The 15459-nt window shown below is 56.5% G+C and overlaps 6 protein-coding genes across 6 annotated transcripts; 3 read left to right on the top strand and 3 right to left on the bottom strand.

Moving 5' to 3' along the window:
* Nucleotides 1-362: 362 nt before the first annotated feature.
* SCHCODRAFT_02508271 (uncharacterized protein) lies at nt 363-910 on the bottom strand (the record flags this gene model as incomplete). Its single annotated transcript, XM_003030616.2, has 2 exons — nt 363-692; nt 746-910. 2 exons carry the CDS (start codon nt 908-910, stop codon nt 363-365), a joined length of 495 nt encoding a protein of 164 aa, XP_003030662.1.
* Nucleotides 911-2168: 1258 nt separating this feature from the next.
* SCHCODRAFT_02337971 (uncharacterized protein) lies at nt 2169-2964 on the bottom strand. The gene has a single exon (XM_050342421.1). The coding sequence runs from the start codon at nt 2806-2808 to the stop codon at nt 2248-2250; it is 561 nt and encodes a 186-aa protein (XP_050199153.1). The 5' UTR covers nt 2809-2964; the 3' UTR covers nt 2169-2247.
* A 202-nt stretch (nt 2965-3166) lies between these two features.
* On the top strand, nt 3167-5855 carry SCHCODRAFT_02631069 (uncharacterized protein). Its single transcript, XM_003030189.2, has 5 exons — nt 3167-4029; nt 4076-4480; nt 4537-4737; nt 4838-5016; nt 5070-5855. Exons 1-5 carry the CDS (start codon nt 3580-3582, stop codon nt 5488-5490), a joined length of 1656 nt encoding a protein of 551 aa, XP_003030235.1. The 5' UTR covers nt 3167-3579; the 3' UTR covers nt 5491-5855.
* A 996-nt stretch (nt 5856-6851) lies between these two features.
* On the top strand, nt 6852-8673 carry SCHCODRAFT_0236140 (uncharacterized protein; the record flags this gene model as incomplete). Its single annotated transcript, XM_003030190.1, has 16 exons — nt 6852-6900; nt 6959-6992; nt 7042-7126; nt 7182-7195; nt 7248-7346; nt 7395-7422; nt 7470-7495; nt 7549-7574; nt 7623-7694; nt 7738-7762; nt 7883-7922; nt 7979-8079; nt 8130-8189; nt 8241-8268; nt 8317-8374; nt 8429-8673. 16 exons carry the CDS (start codon nt 6852-6854, stop codon nt 8671-8673), a joined length of 990 nt encoding a protein of 329 aa, XP_003030236.1.
* Nucleotides 8674-10279: 1606 nt separating this feature from the next.
* Nucleotides 10280-11241, bottom strand: SCHCODRAFT_02582827 (uncharacterized protein; the record flags this gene model as incomplete). The annotated part of the gene is made up of 3 exons (XM_003030617.2): nt 10280-10847; nt 10902-11098; nt 11161-11241. The coding sequence occupies 3 exons, from the start codon at nt 11239-11241 to the stop codon at nt 10421-10423; spliced, it is 705 nt and encodes a 234-aa protein (XP_003030663.1). The 3' UTR covers nt 10280-10420.
* Nucleotides 11242-12555: 1314 nt separating this feature from the next.
* SCHCODRAFT_02507178 (uncharacterized protein) lies at nt 12556-15411 on the top strand (the record flags this gene model as incomplete). Its single annotated transcript, XM_003030191.1, has 12 exons — nt 12556-12630; nt 12674-12781; nt 12899-13172; nt 13225-13295; nt 13348-13605; nt 13985-14250; nt 14345-14446; nt 14535-14698; nt 14760-14931; nt 15024-15143; nt 15264-15282; nt 15343-15411. The coding sequence occupies 12 exons, from the start codon at nt 12556-12558 to the stop codon at nt 15409-15411; spliced, it is 1698 nt and encodes a 565-aa protein (XP_003030237.1).
* Nucleotides 15412-15459: the final 48 nt, after the last annotated feature.

Below are 15459 nucleotides of genomic sequence, written 5' to 3'. Positions count from 1 at the left end.
TACCTAGAGTCCTAGTACTAACGGTGGCCACCATCGCTGAAACGTTCGCATTGAGCGCCCAAGGGTGATCATTGCGACGGGAGATGTCTTCGAAACTCTCCGGTGAGAACATTCACAGGGTGTTCCTTCAGCTTGCTGAATTGGCGTCACTTACACTGAGTATTTCTCGAGCATGCACGAGCTCGGAAAGTGCGGCTTCGCAGTATGAAGCTCGGCGTGGCACAATTACCGGCGTTTGCCGCCAGGGGCATGTTGTCAGAAAACGCGCGAAGATTATAGATCAGGTATACACCAAGAAAACCGACGTGCTGTACAGAACATCGCAAGAAATCCAAGAAATCGCCGCGCTCAATGCAGCATGATCAATCGTCGGGACAGTAGTCCTCATCGTCATCCTCGTCGTCGGCGTCCAAGCCGGCCATCGAGATGCGCTTGCGCGCCCTCTTCGACGGACTCCTAGGCTTGTGTGGCTCATTGAAGGGGCTAGGTGACTCGCCGGGCGTGCTGGGTACGAAGTGCGATGCGACCTTGGGCTTCGCGGTGCTCTTCGTCAGCTTGACGGGACGCGGTTGCCCTCCTGACCCTTGCGTATAAAGCATCTGTAGCTCTTCCCGTCGGTCCCACCAATTCTGGATATCCTGCGCAATGTCGTGCGTGTAACGCTTGCACTCGAAGAGGAGGACGTCAAGGTGCTGAAGATGAACTATCAGTGAACATACGCTCGTTCGATTGCGAGGCGACTTACCGTCTTACCCTCCCTCAAAGCCATGAGCATCTCGTCCTCCGCAAACTTGTCTTTACGAGGCTGCGCGTTCCCACCGAGCACGACCGCGCGCATGTCCCCCCAGCACTGCGGCTTCTTCTTCGAGCAGATACTTCGAGCCCATGTACGCTGAACTTCGTACCCCATTGCGCAGAACTCCTCTCTCGTCACCGGCCGAACCCGCTTCGACACGTAGTCGCCTACGTACTGCCACTCGTTTACCCCTCGACACACGAACAGAGCTGTCGGCGCCCCAAAAAGCACGTCCTCTCGCCGCGTGAGGAGAACTCCCGTACGACCCGGACGATCAGGGAGGTGCGGATTCATATTGAGGTTGGCGAAGGCGACGGGGAGGCGAGAGGGTTGGGCGGTGTAGCTGGGACCATAGGTAGATTTGGAGCTCTGCGTGTGCAGCCGGGAGTTGGTGTAGGGCTTGGGGTGGAGGAAGGCGAGGAGCGAGTTCTCGTTGCAGCCGTAGAGGTGGAGGAGGAAGCGGCGGGAGACGGAGGGGACCTTTGCATAGGATTCAGGTACAAGGTGCGAGGGCGAGGCGGAGATGAGGTTGGGAAGCGGGACATGAACGTTGAGAACCTGAGCTGGCGCGTCGAGCTTCGAGGTAGAAGCAGCGGGCGGCTGAGGCTGCGTGCTGAGCGTGTCCCCGACTATAGTGCGAGAGGTAGCTGGCTGTGTAGTGGGCCTCGGGGTCGACGGGACGCGGGTATGACGAAGCTGGCTGGCCAGCGCAGAAGGCGTAGGCTTCACGGCGCTGATGTCAGGAAACATCGACTTTGCTCGTGCAGGCGGAACCGCAGCAGTTTGAGATTCGACAGCTTCCTTCGATTCCATGACTGCCTTTGCATCTACATTGTTCCTTGAGCCCTCGACACCGTTCGACTGCAGGACGTTCCTTGTTTCGGCGGCGCTCGCCGCATGTGGTCCATCCGCCGGGCCCGCCAAGACGGACTTCGACCGGGCAGGAACTCGCAGCTTCAGTTTCTTGGGCTCCCTATCGTATCCGGAAAGCAGGGTCGCCGACTTTGGATGTGCATTGAGAGCCTTTGCATCAGGGACGAGGCTTTGGCCAGAGTTCCTAGGCCGGCGTGGCGCGGACGTCGGAAGTGGGCGAGATGTAGAAGCAGAAGTAGACGCCTCGTCAGCTCCTTTGGAGGCCGCTCTTCCAATAGCATAAGGAACGTCAGCCACGCGCGCCTTCCGAGGCGATTCAACCTTCACGTGCTTCTTTCGCAAAGCGGACGCGCTTGGAGTCGACGACTGCGCCGTGCTCTCCCGCGACTTCCCCGCTTCTGACACCAGCACGCAATCCATGACGAGGCGCGGGCGCTTGCGACGGACGACCGCGCTGTCCTCATCGTCATCGGAGAAGTCCTCGACTTTGACCTTTCGGCCGTTGAGGCGGGTAGAGCGGCGGGAGGTGGCGAGGGCAGAGGCTGCGGGTGCGGAGGTTGCTAGAACTGCGGAGGAGGTCACCGTAGTAGGTGCGGGGATAGTAGGAGTAGACGGAGTGGTAGTCGTGTTGGCATTTGCGGGAGCAGATTCCTTGTGCGGGATCGACAGTGCTGGACGCGGCTCGCTCGCAGTCGACGCAGAACGTGCTGTTGTCGTACTAGATGAGGAGGTTGGAAGTGGGTTTGCTGCTGGTCTACAGATCGGCAGTTAGAGCGGCAGGGACGAAGGATGAGGCGAACGTACCGCTTCGTTCGACTCAACGGGCCCGGCTTCGCATGTTTGCGTTCATCGTGACGTCGTTCAGCAGGTCCCTTGATCTCCAAGAGCCTGGGCATTGGCTGGTCGTCCTTCAAGCAAACAGTCGTGGGTGAGGCTAGTCCTGCATTCGAGGTATGGCCGAATACCGCAGCAACAGCTGCAAGTCGTGCTTCCGCTTCAAGAGCTCTGGCCTTCCACTGCGCAAGCTCCCTTCGGCATACGTCTAGCCTTTGGTAGTCCGCGTCGTCGCCCGAGTCGTGTAAAGCGACGCAAGGACCCTCTCTGCCTCTGGAAAGCGGGCGAGGGGAGGAGCCATCCATGGCAACTCGATCAATCAAGGGAAAGGGATGTGTTTGACTTCGGGATTCATATACCACAGGAGACAAAGGTCAAATTACGAAAAGAGGACAATATGAGGGAGGCGGGACCAGCACTTCTGTGAATGAAGGTGAGACTGCAAGCCAAAGTTAAGCGCCGGAATTGTGACCGCTGGAGGGAAATGGCAAATGCCGATACTTCGGCAGACGCCGACATTTATTTCCACGGTTCGACTTTCCTGGCTGACACTGTCGCAAGCACCTCTGAATACATCTGAACTCCTCCGCTTGTCTATACCCCCTTCTTTAAAAGCTTCAAGCTCGCTCTCAGTGGAGAGATAGACCAGAACGTGGAATGACACTGATAGGCAGCGCGGATTCGAACTTCCGACCACAGCCAGGCCTCGACTCGGGACCCGAGATGAAAAGCATGTCTTCGCCGTCCTGAACGAGAGAGCCATCATACGCCCTCGCTGCTGCGGACGCCGGTGACGCCCCCGGCGAGCACGCTGCCCCATGCAATACCAGTGTTTCTGCGCGCCATCTGGCAGGATCAGCTGCCCTCCTGCCCCGTTATCTGACGCGAATGAATGGCTCAGGAGGATCAGGGACGTATGCGCGCAGTCACCCGCAGTCATGATCATTGTGTGATGCGGCGGTATGGGTGGTTTATAGGGCAGACAAATCGACGAGCGCTCGATCCCCCCTGACGGTGCTCTCGTCTCCTCGTCCTCGACGCATCTCGGCTGAAGTGCCCTCTTTCTCCTCTCCACGATGATCATCACTGAAGACGGGCCGACGTCGCCTCTGAAGACGCCCACGACGAGCCAGGGACAGTCGAGCATCAGCGACGATGAGTCAGATAGCCTTCCTCCCCCCTCGTACTATGGCAGCATGAGCGATCGCATGCTCTCCTCCGGACCCCGTCCGCCGTGGTCCTCAGGATCGAGCGCACCATATTCGACGCGATCGAGCGCGCCGTATTCCTCGGGATCGAGCGCACCATGGACTCCCCCGCCCTCCTGGCAGCATGCCCTCCATACTTCCTCCGAGCAGCTGCCTACACACTATACGCCGGATCACCCGCCATCCCCCACCAAGCCTGACGACTATGGCAAACGCGCTACGCGACGCTTCTGGCGCTCCCTTGGTGCTGCAGTCCTCATCTGGATCCTATTATCCATCCTGGTCGACAGCCTCATCGCCATCCTACGATCGAGAAGCGTGCGTCGTTGGACTCTGGTATGCAGCGTAGACTTACCCTCCCTAGCACGGCTCCTGGCAAGACCATGTCATTCTCCCCGGGATCGACCTCGAACGATGCAGCGGCATCGAGTGGAAGACAGTCGAGCGCCCAACATACCCCTATTCACCCTTCTCCGACATCCATGCCACCCTGAACATCACTTCCGAGGACTACACCGCGTCCGATCTGCATGTCGCCGATTACTCATACGAGGCTACCGGCTCGCTTGACCTCGACCTTACCGACGAGACCCTCATGCTGCTCGCGCAGGGCTCGCATCAAAGCGGTCGACTTCACGTTACCACGCACACGAAGTCCAACCGGCGCGCATACGCGATCGTAACTGTGAAGTACACATCCGCGGCCGCCTTGGCTCAGATGCACTTATGCAAGTTGTCATCAAAGGGCGTCCAAGGATTTGGGATCCATGTGCGTGTTGTCCTCGTCCAGTTCAGCTCACAGAAGCTAACCTGCCGTGACCACAGACGCCCGACTCCTTCCCGCGCTTGAATCGCCCTGAGATCTTCATCGACATCAAGCTATCCTTACCCGCGGGCTACATCTCCAGGATCGCTGGCCTTCAGACCATCCTTCCCAACTACAGCCAGTACATCGCGGACCTGGGCAAAGATGTGCGCTTCCAGCATGTAGCGCTGAATAGCACACTAGGGCCTGTTCACGCGGAGGTGAGTAATGAGCCGCTTGCGATTCCCATCCCCCTGCTTCCCATACGAACAACCACCCCCCAATTTCCAAGGCACTCTTACTTACGATACCTTTTTCCAGGCTCTCGTCGCGGACACGCTCATCGTCGGCACCTCGAATGCGCCAATAACCGGAGTATTCAATGCGACTAAAGACTTGGGGCTGATCACCTCGAACGCTCCCATCGAGGTGGAACTGGGCCTCACGCACGCCGACAAGTCCTCTGAGGGGACCTCAGCGGTCCTCCACAGCAGCAATGGGTGCGTTCGTACCAGCCTCTCACTGTCCGCCGCTTCCTAACCCAATTTCCCAGCTACATCACCGCTAGGAGTCACCTCTTGAACCCCTCGTCCTCGAAGGAGCCGCATTACAGCGTCGTCGCCACCACTACCAACAAATATGTCAATCTCTTCTTCCCCACCTCACCCCTCGACGCTCTCCTCTCCGCGCACGCAGTCACGTCCAATGGGGCCGCGCAGGTCTCGGTGAACCCCGCGTTTGAGGGCGACTTCATGCTGCACACGTCGAACTCGCGTGCCGTTGTGGACGAGTCCGGTGCGGAGGACCCGACCGGACGAGGGAGGGAAAGGACGGTGTGGGTGGATCACGCGAAGGGTGGGCGGTCGTTGGATTCTGAGAGCGCAGGGACGGTGACGTGGGGCGATCGGAGGAAGAGGACGGGGAGCGAGGTAACCGTGGTATCGTCGAATGGGAGGGTGGCGTTGGTGGTGTGAGAGGGCGGACATGTTCTCACATCATCTGCATGGTTCACATCCTGACCCCCGCGCGCCGCTCGAGAGCTCTGGGATGTTATCTCGCGGGGCCGACGCTCCGCAAGGCAAGCTGCTGGCCGCGGGAGACTAGGATGCTTCCGCTGTGGGCGCGCCACACGACATAAAGTCTTCTGACGCCGCCGAGACCCTCTTCCTGCCTGCTAATCTCCGTGTTCATCACGAACCGCGGCGAGTGGACGCAATCTTGCATTCAGTTGTTGTACCATAGCTTTCTTTCTTGTATTCTTCCGTATGTATGTCGAGGAGACAAGGGTGTATTGTACCGAGAAACACTCGAAGATTTGCTGAATTCACCGAAGTTGAACTCTTGCGGGAGCCGTGGTCGTGGGAGATGTGCTCGCCCCAAATGTCACCTTCCTGATCGGGATAAAAATACGTCCGTCCTGACCCATGTGCACCAGGGCACCCTTTTATTATTCCGCCTGCAATCGGTTTCTATGCGACGCTGGCGGCCTGTGACCTCAATTAACACCACCCAGCGTGAAGATCGCCGGCTACCAGCAGCTACCAGCTTACGAGGACGAGAGATACCGCCTCCTTAGCGACTCCTGGCTAGGAAACGAACATTTCTTCCGGTGGCGGACGACACGACGGAGCGCTCCGAATAGCGCGAGCCCTCCGGCTATCCTCGTTTACCGGTGACTGCAGAGCTGACAAGGTCGTATTTCCGCTGTGGGCGCGTCAACCAGCTTCGACACGGAATTCTGGAAGACCTTCGTCTTATCCTGCGCGAAGGCGGGAAATCGCAGCCGCGGGCCCCGAGGCTACTCTCGAAAAGGCAGTCCTTGTTGTTGATCCTCTTGTCTTCAATTCAGTATCCGCACTGCCGTCCGGCTCCCGGCGGTCTCGAGCTTGTTCTCGAGTCTGCGAGTCTGTTCCCCGGGTTTGCAATTTTGCGGCAGTTCTCAATCGCCATCCGCGGCTCGGGCCGCGCCACGAACGGCGCGCCGCGGCTCTCGACCTCGCCAGCAGGGTGCGCAACTAGACCAGCGCTCGTCGGCGACTTTGCCGGCCCATCGCGCGCGGACTGGGGGTGATGCTAACAGGGGCCCTCTTCGGAGTCTCCCACACGACAACCGCCATCGTCTTCTTCCATTCAGCCCATCCGCGCCACGCGGGTGCGATCTGCCAGGTCCCACGGGGACGGGGGCGCGCGCGTCTCTCCTCAAAATGACATTCAGTGGGTACATATGCGCGCACGTGAGCCGATCGGCAGATAACTGCGGTCCTCGCCCCGCGACGACGCTCTTTCCCTCCCGCCCTCGCGAGCGCACCCCCCATCCCATTATCCGCTAGACAAGATGGCCTCTCCTGCCGCAGCGGCACTTGGGAACCTGGACAGCAAGATCGGTGAGTGGCGGACGCCGAGCGGGACCAGGTACGCTCGGTGGGCTGACTTGGCGCCCAGGAGCGACGTATTTGGGGATTATATTCGCCGCCATGTATGTTGAGATGCTCATTCGTACCGGCTTGGCTGCTCATTGTGCCCAGCTTCTATGGGATTACCTCCATCCAGGCATTCCTGTACTTCCAGCGGCCAAAAGAGCAGTCGGATGGCTGGAAGTATGCCGTGCTGGTGTGTCACCAAGCAACCCTCCGCAATTACCCAGACCTAACAACTCCACGTCTAGGTCGGCGGTCTATGGTACGAGCGATCCGTGGCGCGTAATACTGGACGTGGCTCACCGACTTGCTAGGATTCTGGACACAATACACCTGGCGTTCGTATGCGATGCTGGCTACCACTATCTCATCGACAACTACGCCAACCCGGTGGCGCTGGCGACAGCTAACTGGTGCGTGTCCGGCCGTGCAGGGTTGGCTCGTCGCTGACCGTCGTACAGGAGCATAACTGCCCAGATCCTCATCAGCGTATGTCGGCCAATATTTCTGCGTGTCATGACTGACGTAGCGAGTAGTCGATCAGCAACTTCATCATCCGGAGGTAAGCATGGGTCGCTTCGAGCCAGTGATCCCTTGTTGATCCATCCTCCTCAGCGTCTACGGCTACCGCGTATGGAGCTGTACGTTTTGCGTTGCAGTTCCAAGATTCAGGCTAATCTTGCATCTAGTCGTCCGCCGGAGACTAATGGTGGGCTTGCCCGTCACGCTCCTTATTGCGGCAACCACCTTGGTCTCTTTTGGTGAGTGCTGCTTTATATTCGGCTGAGTTCTGCGATTGACTAGACCTCCGCAACAGCCGCGGGTATTGGTACGCTGCCTCGTTTTTCATCCCGCTCTCCTTACTGACCCCAAAGCAAAGGCTTCACCACTAAAGTGTAAGGCTACTTGTCAAGGTTCCCGCAGGATTCGTCTGAACTATAATCGCCAGGTTCCAAATCCCTGAATTCTCGCGCTTCGATGAGTTCTCGGTACGCCCATTTACCAGCTTCTTGTGGCTTTGGAAGCGTTGCTGACGCTCGTGCAGTACTTCATGTACACCGCTCTGGGCGCTGGTGTCGGCGTCGATGCGATGATCGCCTTGGCGCTCTCCTTGTCATTGTCACAAAGCAGGACAGGGTTCAAGCGGTACGCGTCGAGCGTTTACCTTAGAAATGCGCGCTCACTCGTGTCTGCAGTACGGACTCCCTCGTGAACATCCTCATGGCATACACCATCAACACCAGTTTGTTGACAAGGTTAGTGCTTATTGACCTTTGGATCTGGTCATTGCTCACGTCTTCCTGCAGTCTATGCTCGATCGCTTGCTTCACCACTGTACGATAGCTTTCGACCGCATCTCGCGCTACTGACACCTCTCTTCAGTACACCATCTGGCCACACGAGATGACGTATATCGGCATCTACTTCACGCTCAGCAAGCGTACGTTTTCCCTTCATCCACCTTTTTAACTACCGCTAACGCCGAACCCTCTAGTGTACATGAACAGCTTGCTCGCGACGTTCAACGGACGCAGCGCCATTCGGGACAAGATCAACAACTCGTACGGGTTGTCCAACATGTCTGGCAACCGCGGCCAAAACAGCTCATCCAACGGACACGTCGTGCTGAACGTCAACAAAGAAGTAGAGACCGTCATCCGGGTAGAGCAGGACCACATGACGATGGCGCGCGCCGATTACAGTGCCTCGGATGTGAAGCACGAGTTTGGTCCGTTCTAAGTTCCTCGCGCCTGCTATGCTCTTCGCGCCTGCATCTCGCGCCCCTGAGCCGTCAGAGCTCACCGCCTTCGACCCCTTCGCTTCGACTCCTCTCCTTTTCGTGTATGTGGATATTGTTACTTGTATGGTCGGGTCCTGGTGGCCGAGGCCACCGATGCAGCCTAATACGGTACGGAAGAATAACAGTGCACACTCGCTTACATGTAGATATATTGTACGGCACTATTGATGTTAGTTTTAGCGTACTGGGACAAGCGAGAGCTGCCAAACCCATTCGTTCAACACTTGCGTACCCATTCATTACCTTGCTTGCAAGGTCTTACTCAGGTGCCTTTGGGCGGAACCTATTTCACAAATAAGTCCAAACATATGACGGTTGTCCTTGTTTCTCTCGTCTCCGAACAAGGTGACGATCTCTATCAGGGAATTTATGCAGTAAAAAGTCGATTAACGAATCAAGCGAAGCAGGCGCTGTGGACTGGCAGTAGCCGAGTGACGTCACCGCGTCCGAAGGAATCGCGGCGACGGTCACGCAGGCGGCGAGCGCTTCGACCTCTGCGCTCTGCTTCCATCGGCTCGAGACCCCTGCAGCCATATTTCGTTTGCCCGCCCTCCTCTTCCTCTCTCTCTCACTCGATAACGCTCTGACCTGCACGTATTCAACTCAGGCCCTTCTCCTGAGTCCTGGGACAGGACCTGCTGCCTGCTACACTGCTCAGTCGGCCGGTCCGCGCGCATGTGGGTGGCTGTGGGCGCGCCCCACGTGCCCCACGTGATGCCGCCGGGGTCCTGCGAGCGGGGCGCAGATCTAAGTGGCTCCCAGATGAGTAGAGTTGTGTTGGGCCCATTAACGTTGCCGCGCCACCTGGTCTCGTCAGTAACGTGCGAGACGGCGACTCAACCCAGAACCATGCTCGTCCCTCGTGTCGCGATAAAGAGGAGGCAGATGAGGGTTAGAGGTGAAGAACAGTTGCATTTCTCGGCACGCGGCACCATGTAGGACACTCGCTGTCGTGTACATGTAGTAATAGGTAAATAAGGGTGGTGCGAAGCATCCGGCCGTGTTTGTACATACAATGGTTGCCTTTCTGGGAAGTATTTACAAAGAGTAGATGAAACCCATATACGGCTATCCACGTCTTTACGTCCAATAGCTAAGGGCCCGGAGGAGTCCTCCGTATAGACTCTCCACACACCGACAGTAGCAACGAAAACAAATGAGCAGTGGGGCAGAACAAACACTCGGATAGTTCGGTCGAAGCTGAGGTAACAAGACTCGAAGCGAAGAGCAAGTTTGAGTGAGCCCGAATAAATGAAAAAACAGAAGGTAGAGTATCATGAAGCCTTCTTATAAGACAGGATCAAGCTCTGAACGTCGGCAAATATTTCTTGAGGAGGAACTATGGCCACCGCAGCGTGCGTGTCACATGCAAGCAAGGTCGTCGGGAGGCAGGGCCGACGCTTCTCTAGTTCGAAGGCGTCGGTCCTTGTGGGTCCACTGCTATTGGACCACGTGATTGATCTTGGTTTGTGGCGTCACCCACAGCTGTTGCGCGGACCTTGTTTCGAACTTCCTCGATGTCCTACAACCTAGTAATCGACATATGCGTGTTCTATCGGCTGGCGCTACGACAATGTATCTGCTGCGAAGACAAGGGCCACTGTGACAGCGACGCAAGAATTACACTCGGGATTTCACCTCACAACAAATATGTATGCTACCGTGGCGCTTTACCATGGCCAGCTATTAAAGCAGCGAGGCGCACTCGTCGCGAACACGTTTGCTGACCTTTGCGTCGCATGTGGCGTATCCTCGCCTGTCATTCATCTCCCAACTTCCGCAGGCTCCGTAACGGGACGTGTTCTCCTTCAAGACCAAGCATTCCCTCAACTCGCAGATCTTCATCGTCAATGCTGGCCCTAGTCGCGCCAGATCTTCGGAGGACAAGGGCTTCTGGCGTTGCACCAGTTTGCATATTCCCTGATAATACCAGTCGTGGACATTGTACGCGCGCGCGAGGGCGATCTTCTCCACAGGATCGCCGCTCAGTGGCTGGGCCAGAGCATCGACGGCCAGTGTCTTGATCCTGTCCATCAACCACAGGTCGCTCAGCTTCAGCACACCTGTCCAGTGCTCTTGCGTGAGCTCAGGGCTGCGGTTGATGTGCAGTGTCCTGTAATTGCGGTGAGTACGGGGGCGGCGCCGGCTACAAGAACAAAAAGCTCACCGAGGATACAGGATCTCTGCCAAAGCGTGGAACTCCTCGAGGGAAACCTGCGGCGGTATTTTCAAAGGCCTCTCATCGCTGATCCCGTCCTGGGGAATGTCGCCTTCCGGCGGGTCTGGAATAGAGAACAGGTCGCGGAAGAAGACCGACTCCTGCTCCAGGTATGCCCTTGGAAGGCGCAGCAGCGTGCCCTCGACCTGAAAAGCGGCATCCGGATACATGAGCAAGGACTCCACGAGTACGGCAATATTATACTGACCTGCAATACGATCGTGTCCCAGTAGAAGACAGGATCTCGAGTAGGAAGAGAGGAGTCAACCGCTGGCGAGGCAGACAACATGGTAACGCGCGCGCTGTCGTGTTCGTGCAGTGCAACGGCATATATCTCTCACTTTTATAAACGCGAATACAGGACGTGTTCTCAGAAGCTGCTGCACAGGCGGATAGCTGTTACTGACATCCTTTTTACAGCAAGCTTCAGATTACCTTTCTCGCCTCAGAACTTGCTGTACAGCGGATAAGGTGTAGCACACGACTTGCCACACCCTGAAATTCAGGGCTGTGTTGCGGATCGCGTCGTGCGCGCCGTGATTATGAATGCTCAAACGCTTCACTCGTCCCGATGCCTCAGAAGAGTTTACTTCAGAGATGTGGGTCCTGTAATCGCTTACTACGTGCTGCCTTGCTCACGGCTCCGATTGCGCAGAATTGTTTCCGCCGTACACGGATTTGGCCGGCGAATTCTGCGGGCCAAGGCAAATCATCATGGTAAGTATCGTAGATGCATTGTTCCAAGCAGGCTCATCAAAGCTAGATGATCGCTTCGCCCGTCCGCGGACTGCTTGGTGAGTAGAATCAATATCGTCATTTATGTTGAAGGCAAACGTGAATTATACAGTGCTTCGACGAGGTTCTCTTCGTAGTCTCTTTGCGATACGACCTCCGATGATATCGCGACTGCGAAGGCCTTGATACATCGCAGCGTACTGCTGACGCGGGCCCTTACTGCCGGAGAAGGGTTCGCAGGTCCGCAGGTTGCGGTCGTTTGTGCCGCGTATCCGCGCGCTGCGCTTGCTGCCAAGGCCAGGAACCTGACTTTAGCTGCTGGGATCCCGCGAAGATCACCTCTTCGCCTGGAGTGGCTCAAATTATACCTCAGTACGCGATGGGCCAAGGTCGACAGGGCCGAGGAAAGCACCGAAAGGCGAGCGAACCTTGCGGTGAGCGCTCCTCTCTTCTTACCAGTCCAACACATAGGGTATCGAGGTACCCAATACCTTACTAGCTGTGTTCCGTGAGCAGTCGTATCTGCCACATCCGAGTCGGCCAGCCCTTGGGCGATTAGAGAGAAATACTTGTATACTTCAAGGCGAGGGGGAATTAATGATCGCAGCAGCTATACCGGAGATGCCTATTCTCTCATTCAGTTGCCAGCGAAATTCTCCAAGGTGATTGCCGCCCAAGATCTAGGTTCCATGATGTCTGCAGCCCTGAGCTCCATCGCCGCCGGACAAAGGGCCGCGACATATATATAAAAGACGAGTAAGTCTCCATCCAAGCATTTCACGACCTTCCTTTCGTTTGGATCCCTGCCCGCGCGATGTCATCTGCGCTCACGACGAGTTTGAGAGGCAACAGCTCGCTCTCGATCGCCATGGCCGCGCTGAAGTTGCCGTACACACTTCACCTCTTCAACAAGACAGACATCACAACGACCGTACTCCCAATAGTGTGTATATCGTCGACCGTTTCCTTTGACATCGCTGAACAAGGCGCTGTGCGGTCAGATGGGGATTGGCCTGGCGCTCGCGCAGCCAACGAACCTTTTCGCCATATTTCGAGGGTTTATCTGGCTACAACTCCATCTCGTTGCTTTCGAGGTACGCAGTGATAAGTTTAGGACCAAATGCGGCCGCTGAGTCCCTCGCTCAGATTCAGAACCAGGTAATCTTTGCGCGGTTCTCGGAGCGCCCAAGGCATATTGACGAGCTGCGAAGATCGTCGGACTTGAGGAGGATAGGATCTCGAAGCCTTTCCGACCTCTCGTAGCGGGGCGCATCTCCCTGGACGGCGCCAACCGCCTATACAATACCTTCGTGGTACTCTCTCTCCTTATGAGCGCCTGGTACGGCGGCATCACGGCGTCGCTCATCCACCTCGCCTCGATGACGGTGTATAATCAAGGCGGTCTCGCCAGCAATTGGTTCCTCAAGTCTGCGATCGGCGCACTTGGGACCTCGTGCTATTGTTGGGGAGTGACGCTCATGATGAGTGCGTTCGTCGTTGCGGTGCGATCCGACTGAGGCTAACCATTGATCCGTAGATGACGGAAAGCCTCTATCCGATACAGCGCGACTGGCCATCACACTATGCTTCTTCAATTTCCTCACAACCGTGCGTATCGTCGTTTATCACTCACTCCTTCGTCGCGCTCATCGGCATGCAGGGCCACGCACAGGATTTCCGCGACCGAGCTGGAGATGCTGCTATTGGGCGCAAGACACTCGCTGTGATGCTGCCGCAGACTACCGGTCGCTGGCTGCTTCTAACCATGATCCTTTTGTGGAGCGTCGGACTCACACGGCTATGGCACGTTCCCGCCGGGGTCGTGCTTGTGAACCTTTCTCTTGCAGGTGCCTGTGGGATTCGCCTTGTCATTGATTACTCGGAAGCCAGCGACAAAGCGGCTTACTGGTGGTACAACGTGCGCTCTCCTGCTTTTTCCTGTGTACTAAGGACCTGACGGTTATGCAGATGTGGTTCTTATCATGCCAACTGATGCCTTACTTTGCGAGGCATAATGTGTAGATTGCAGGCTGCCATATAATGCTGTCCCGTTAACTGTGCATCGGTATGAAATATTACGGACTCCTCTTTAGATAGACTGACTGTTGTACACACTGATAACATGAAGATAGATTTGGAAGTCGAACTTATGGGTGCTTGTATATGTTACGCGGCATCTGCCGGATTTGCCTCGCGACCACGTGTACCGACGCGCCAGCCTTACGCGAACGTTTTCGAGCATGTTCCTGGGGCTCCTTCTCACGAACTCTCATCTCCGATATTACTTTCCACACTAGCGAACACCTCAGGACATGTCCTCCTACACGGATATGGCACAAGATCCCGACTGGCTCCTCACGCCCGAGGGCTTAGCATCGACCATGGGCTTGATTCCAGGAAAAGAGCCTCCCGACCTGAACGAGGATATTCGGGCAGGGCTTATTTCGCACCAGGTACCTCGTTGGTACCCAATGGATGAAACGTTTTCTCAACCACGTCTTGCGGCTAGCTGGGTGGACTTCAGCAGCTACCAAGTCCGCTTCGGCTGGCAAGATACTGGTGAGTACGTTCGGGCGCTTACTAGACTGATCCACTTTCCTGCCTGCTTCAACGCCCTCTGGCACCTATCACTGTGCTCACGATCAACCTGATACTAGCGAATTCTCTGCCAAGTACCTACCTCAGACCATCGAGAAGTGGAAAGCCAACGACGACGTCATGAGCGCCGCGACGAACCTCTTGAATGAGATCTCAGCCATGTAAGTCTCCGAGCCCTTTTCCTCCTCTCTTAAAAGCACATCATTTTTCTTGATATTTGCCTACTCACGCGTGCTTCGACATCCACAGGCCGTACTTCATGCGCCTCGCTATCCAACCCGAAAATCAGGACTTCCTGCCGCTTCAATTTGGTCGTACCCTCGCCGCCGCAGATGCCATGGATCGCATGTCCGCAAGAGACGTAGCCCTGATCCTTCAGTTTCTCTCCACACTCCTCGTCGTACAGGGTCCAGGTGCGCAGTATCCCAATGCTTTGAAAACTACACAGAACTAACACGAACGACGAACTGACAGGTCCCGAGAATGTTGTGAAGGGCAACGTCACCTTCGTCAATCCTCCCGAGACCATCCCTCAGGCGGACAGGGAGGCGTTGATCCCGCGGCTGCGCGTCTGGAAGCGCAAGTTCCCAAACGTGTTGGCGGGGGAGACCGCGGAGAGATGCTTGACGGTGCTGACCGGGAAAGGGTGCGTCTCTAGATTCACAAGCACGTCTTCGAGAACTGAGCTCCCGCGTGTCCTCATGAGATGTTTCGCACCCGTACTGACTACACATACAGCGAAATGGCCCCGATGATCCCCATGGTGCGCGGCGCCGTGCTCAAAGGTGTTCAATCATGCGCTGCTCAGGGTTGCAGCAAAGAAAGCAGCGACGGTGGCCCGCTTCTACGATGCGCGAAGTGAGTGCGCGTGTCGACGCATCTCCTTCCCTCCTCCCTGTCCATGCATGTCCTTTATACTTTTTCACTACGCTGTGTTGGTCTGTGTCTGTGTGATTGGTGCTGACACTCAACTTATAGGTGTCGGTCGACCGTATACGTGAGCTCTATTCCCTCGTCGCGATACGATAGATCAGGTTAAGCTGACAGGGTTCTACAGTGCGGCCAGCAGCACCAGCGAGCCCATTGGTCACAGCACAAGCAGAGGTGCTTCAAGGTGGAGTGGTGATGCCGCTTTAAAGCACCACCACCACCACGGCCGCGTCAGGAAGGCCCT

Source organism: Schizophyllum commune (genome assembly GCF_000143185.2).
Source record: "Schizophyllum commune H4-8 unplaced genomic scaffold SCHCOscaffold_8, whole genome shotgun sequence".
Taxonomy (NCBI): Eukaryota; Fungi; Basidiomycota; class Agaricomycetes; order Agaricales; family Schizophyllaceae; genus Schizophyllum; species Schizophyllum commune.
Note: the sequence above shows the minus strand (reverse complement) of the source record. Positions and strands in the feature narration are given on the sequence as shown.

Excerpts from the sequence above, each read along its gene's own strand:
- SCHCODRAFT_02337971 (XM_050342421.1), bottom strand. The coding sequence starts at position 2,808 with ATGGATGGCTCCTCCCCTCGCCCGCTTTCCAGAGGCAGAGAGGGTCCT.
- SCHCODRAFT_02631069 (XM_003030189.2), top strand. The coding sequence starts at position 3,580 with ATGATCATCACTGAAGACGGGCCGACGTCGCCTCTGAAGACGCCCACG. Across the intron at positions 4,481-4,536 it reads TCCAAGGATTTGGGATCCAT|ACGCCCGACTCCTTCCCGCG; the intron begins GTGCGTGTTGTC and ends CCGTGACCACAG. Across the intron at positions 4,738-4,837 it reads TAGGGCCTGTTCACGCGGAG|GCTCTCGTCGCGGACACGCT; the intron begins GTGAGTAATGAG and ends ACCTTTTTCCAG.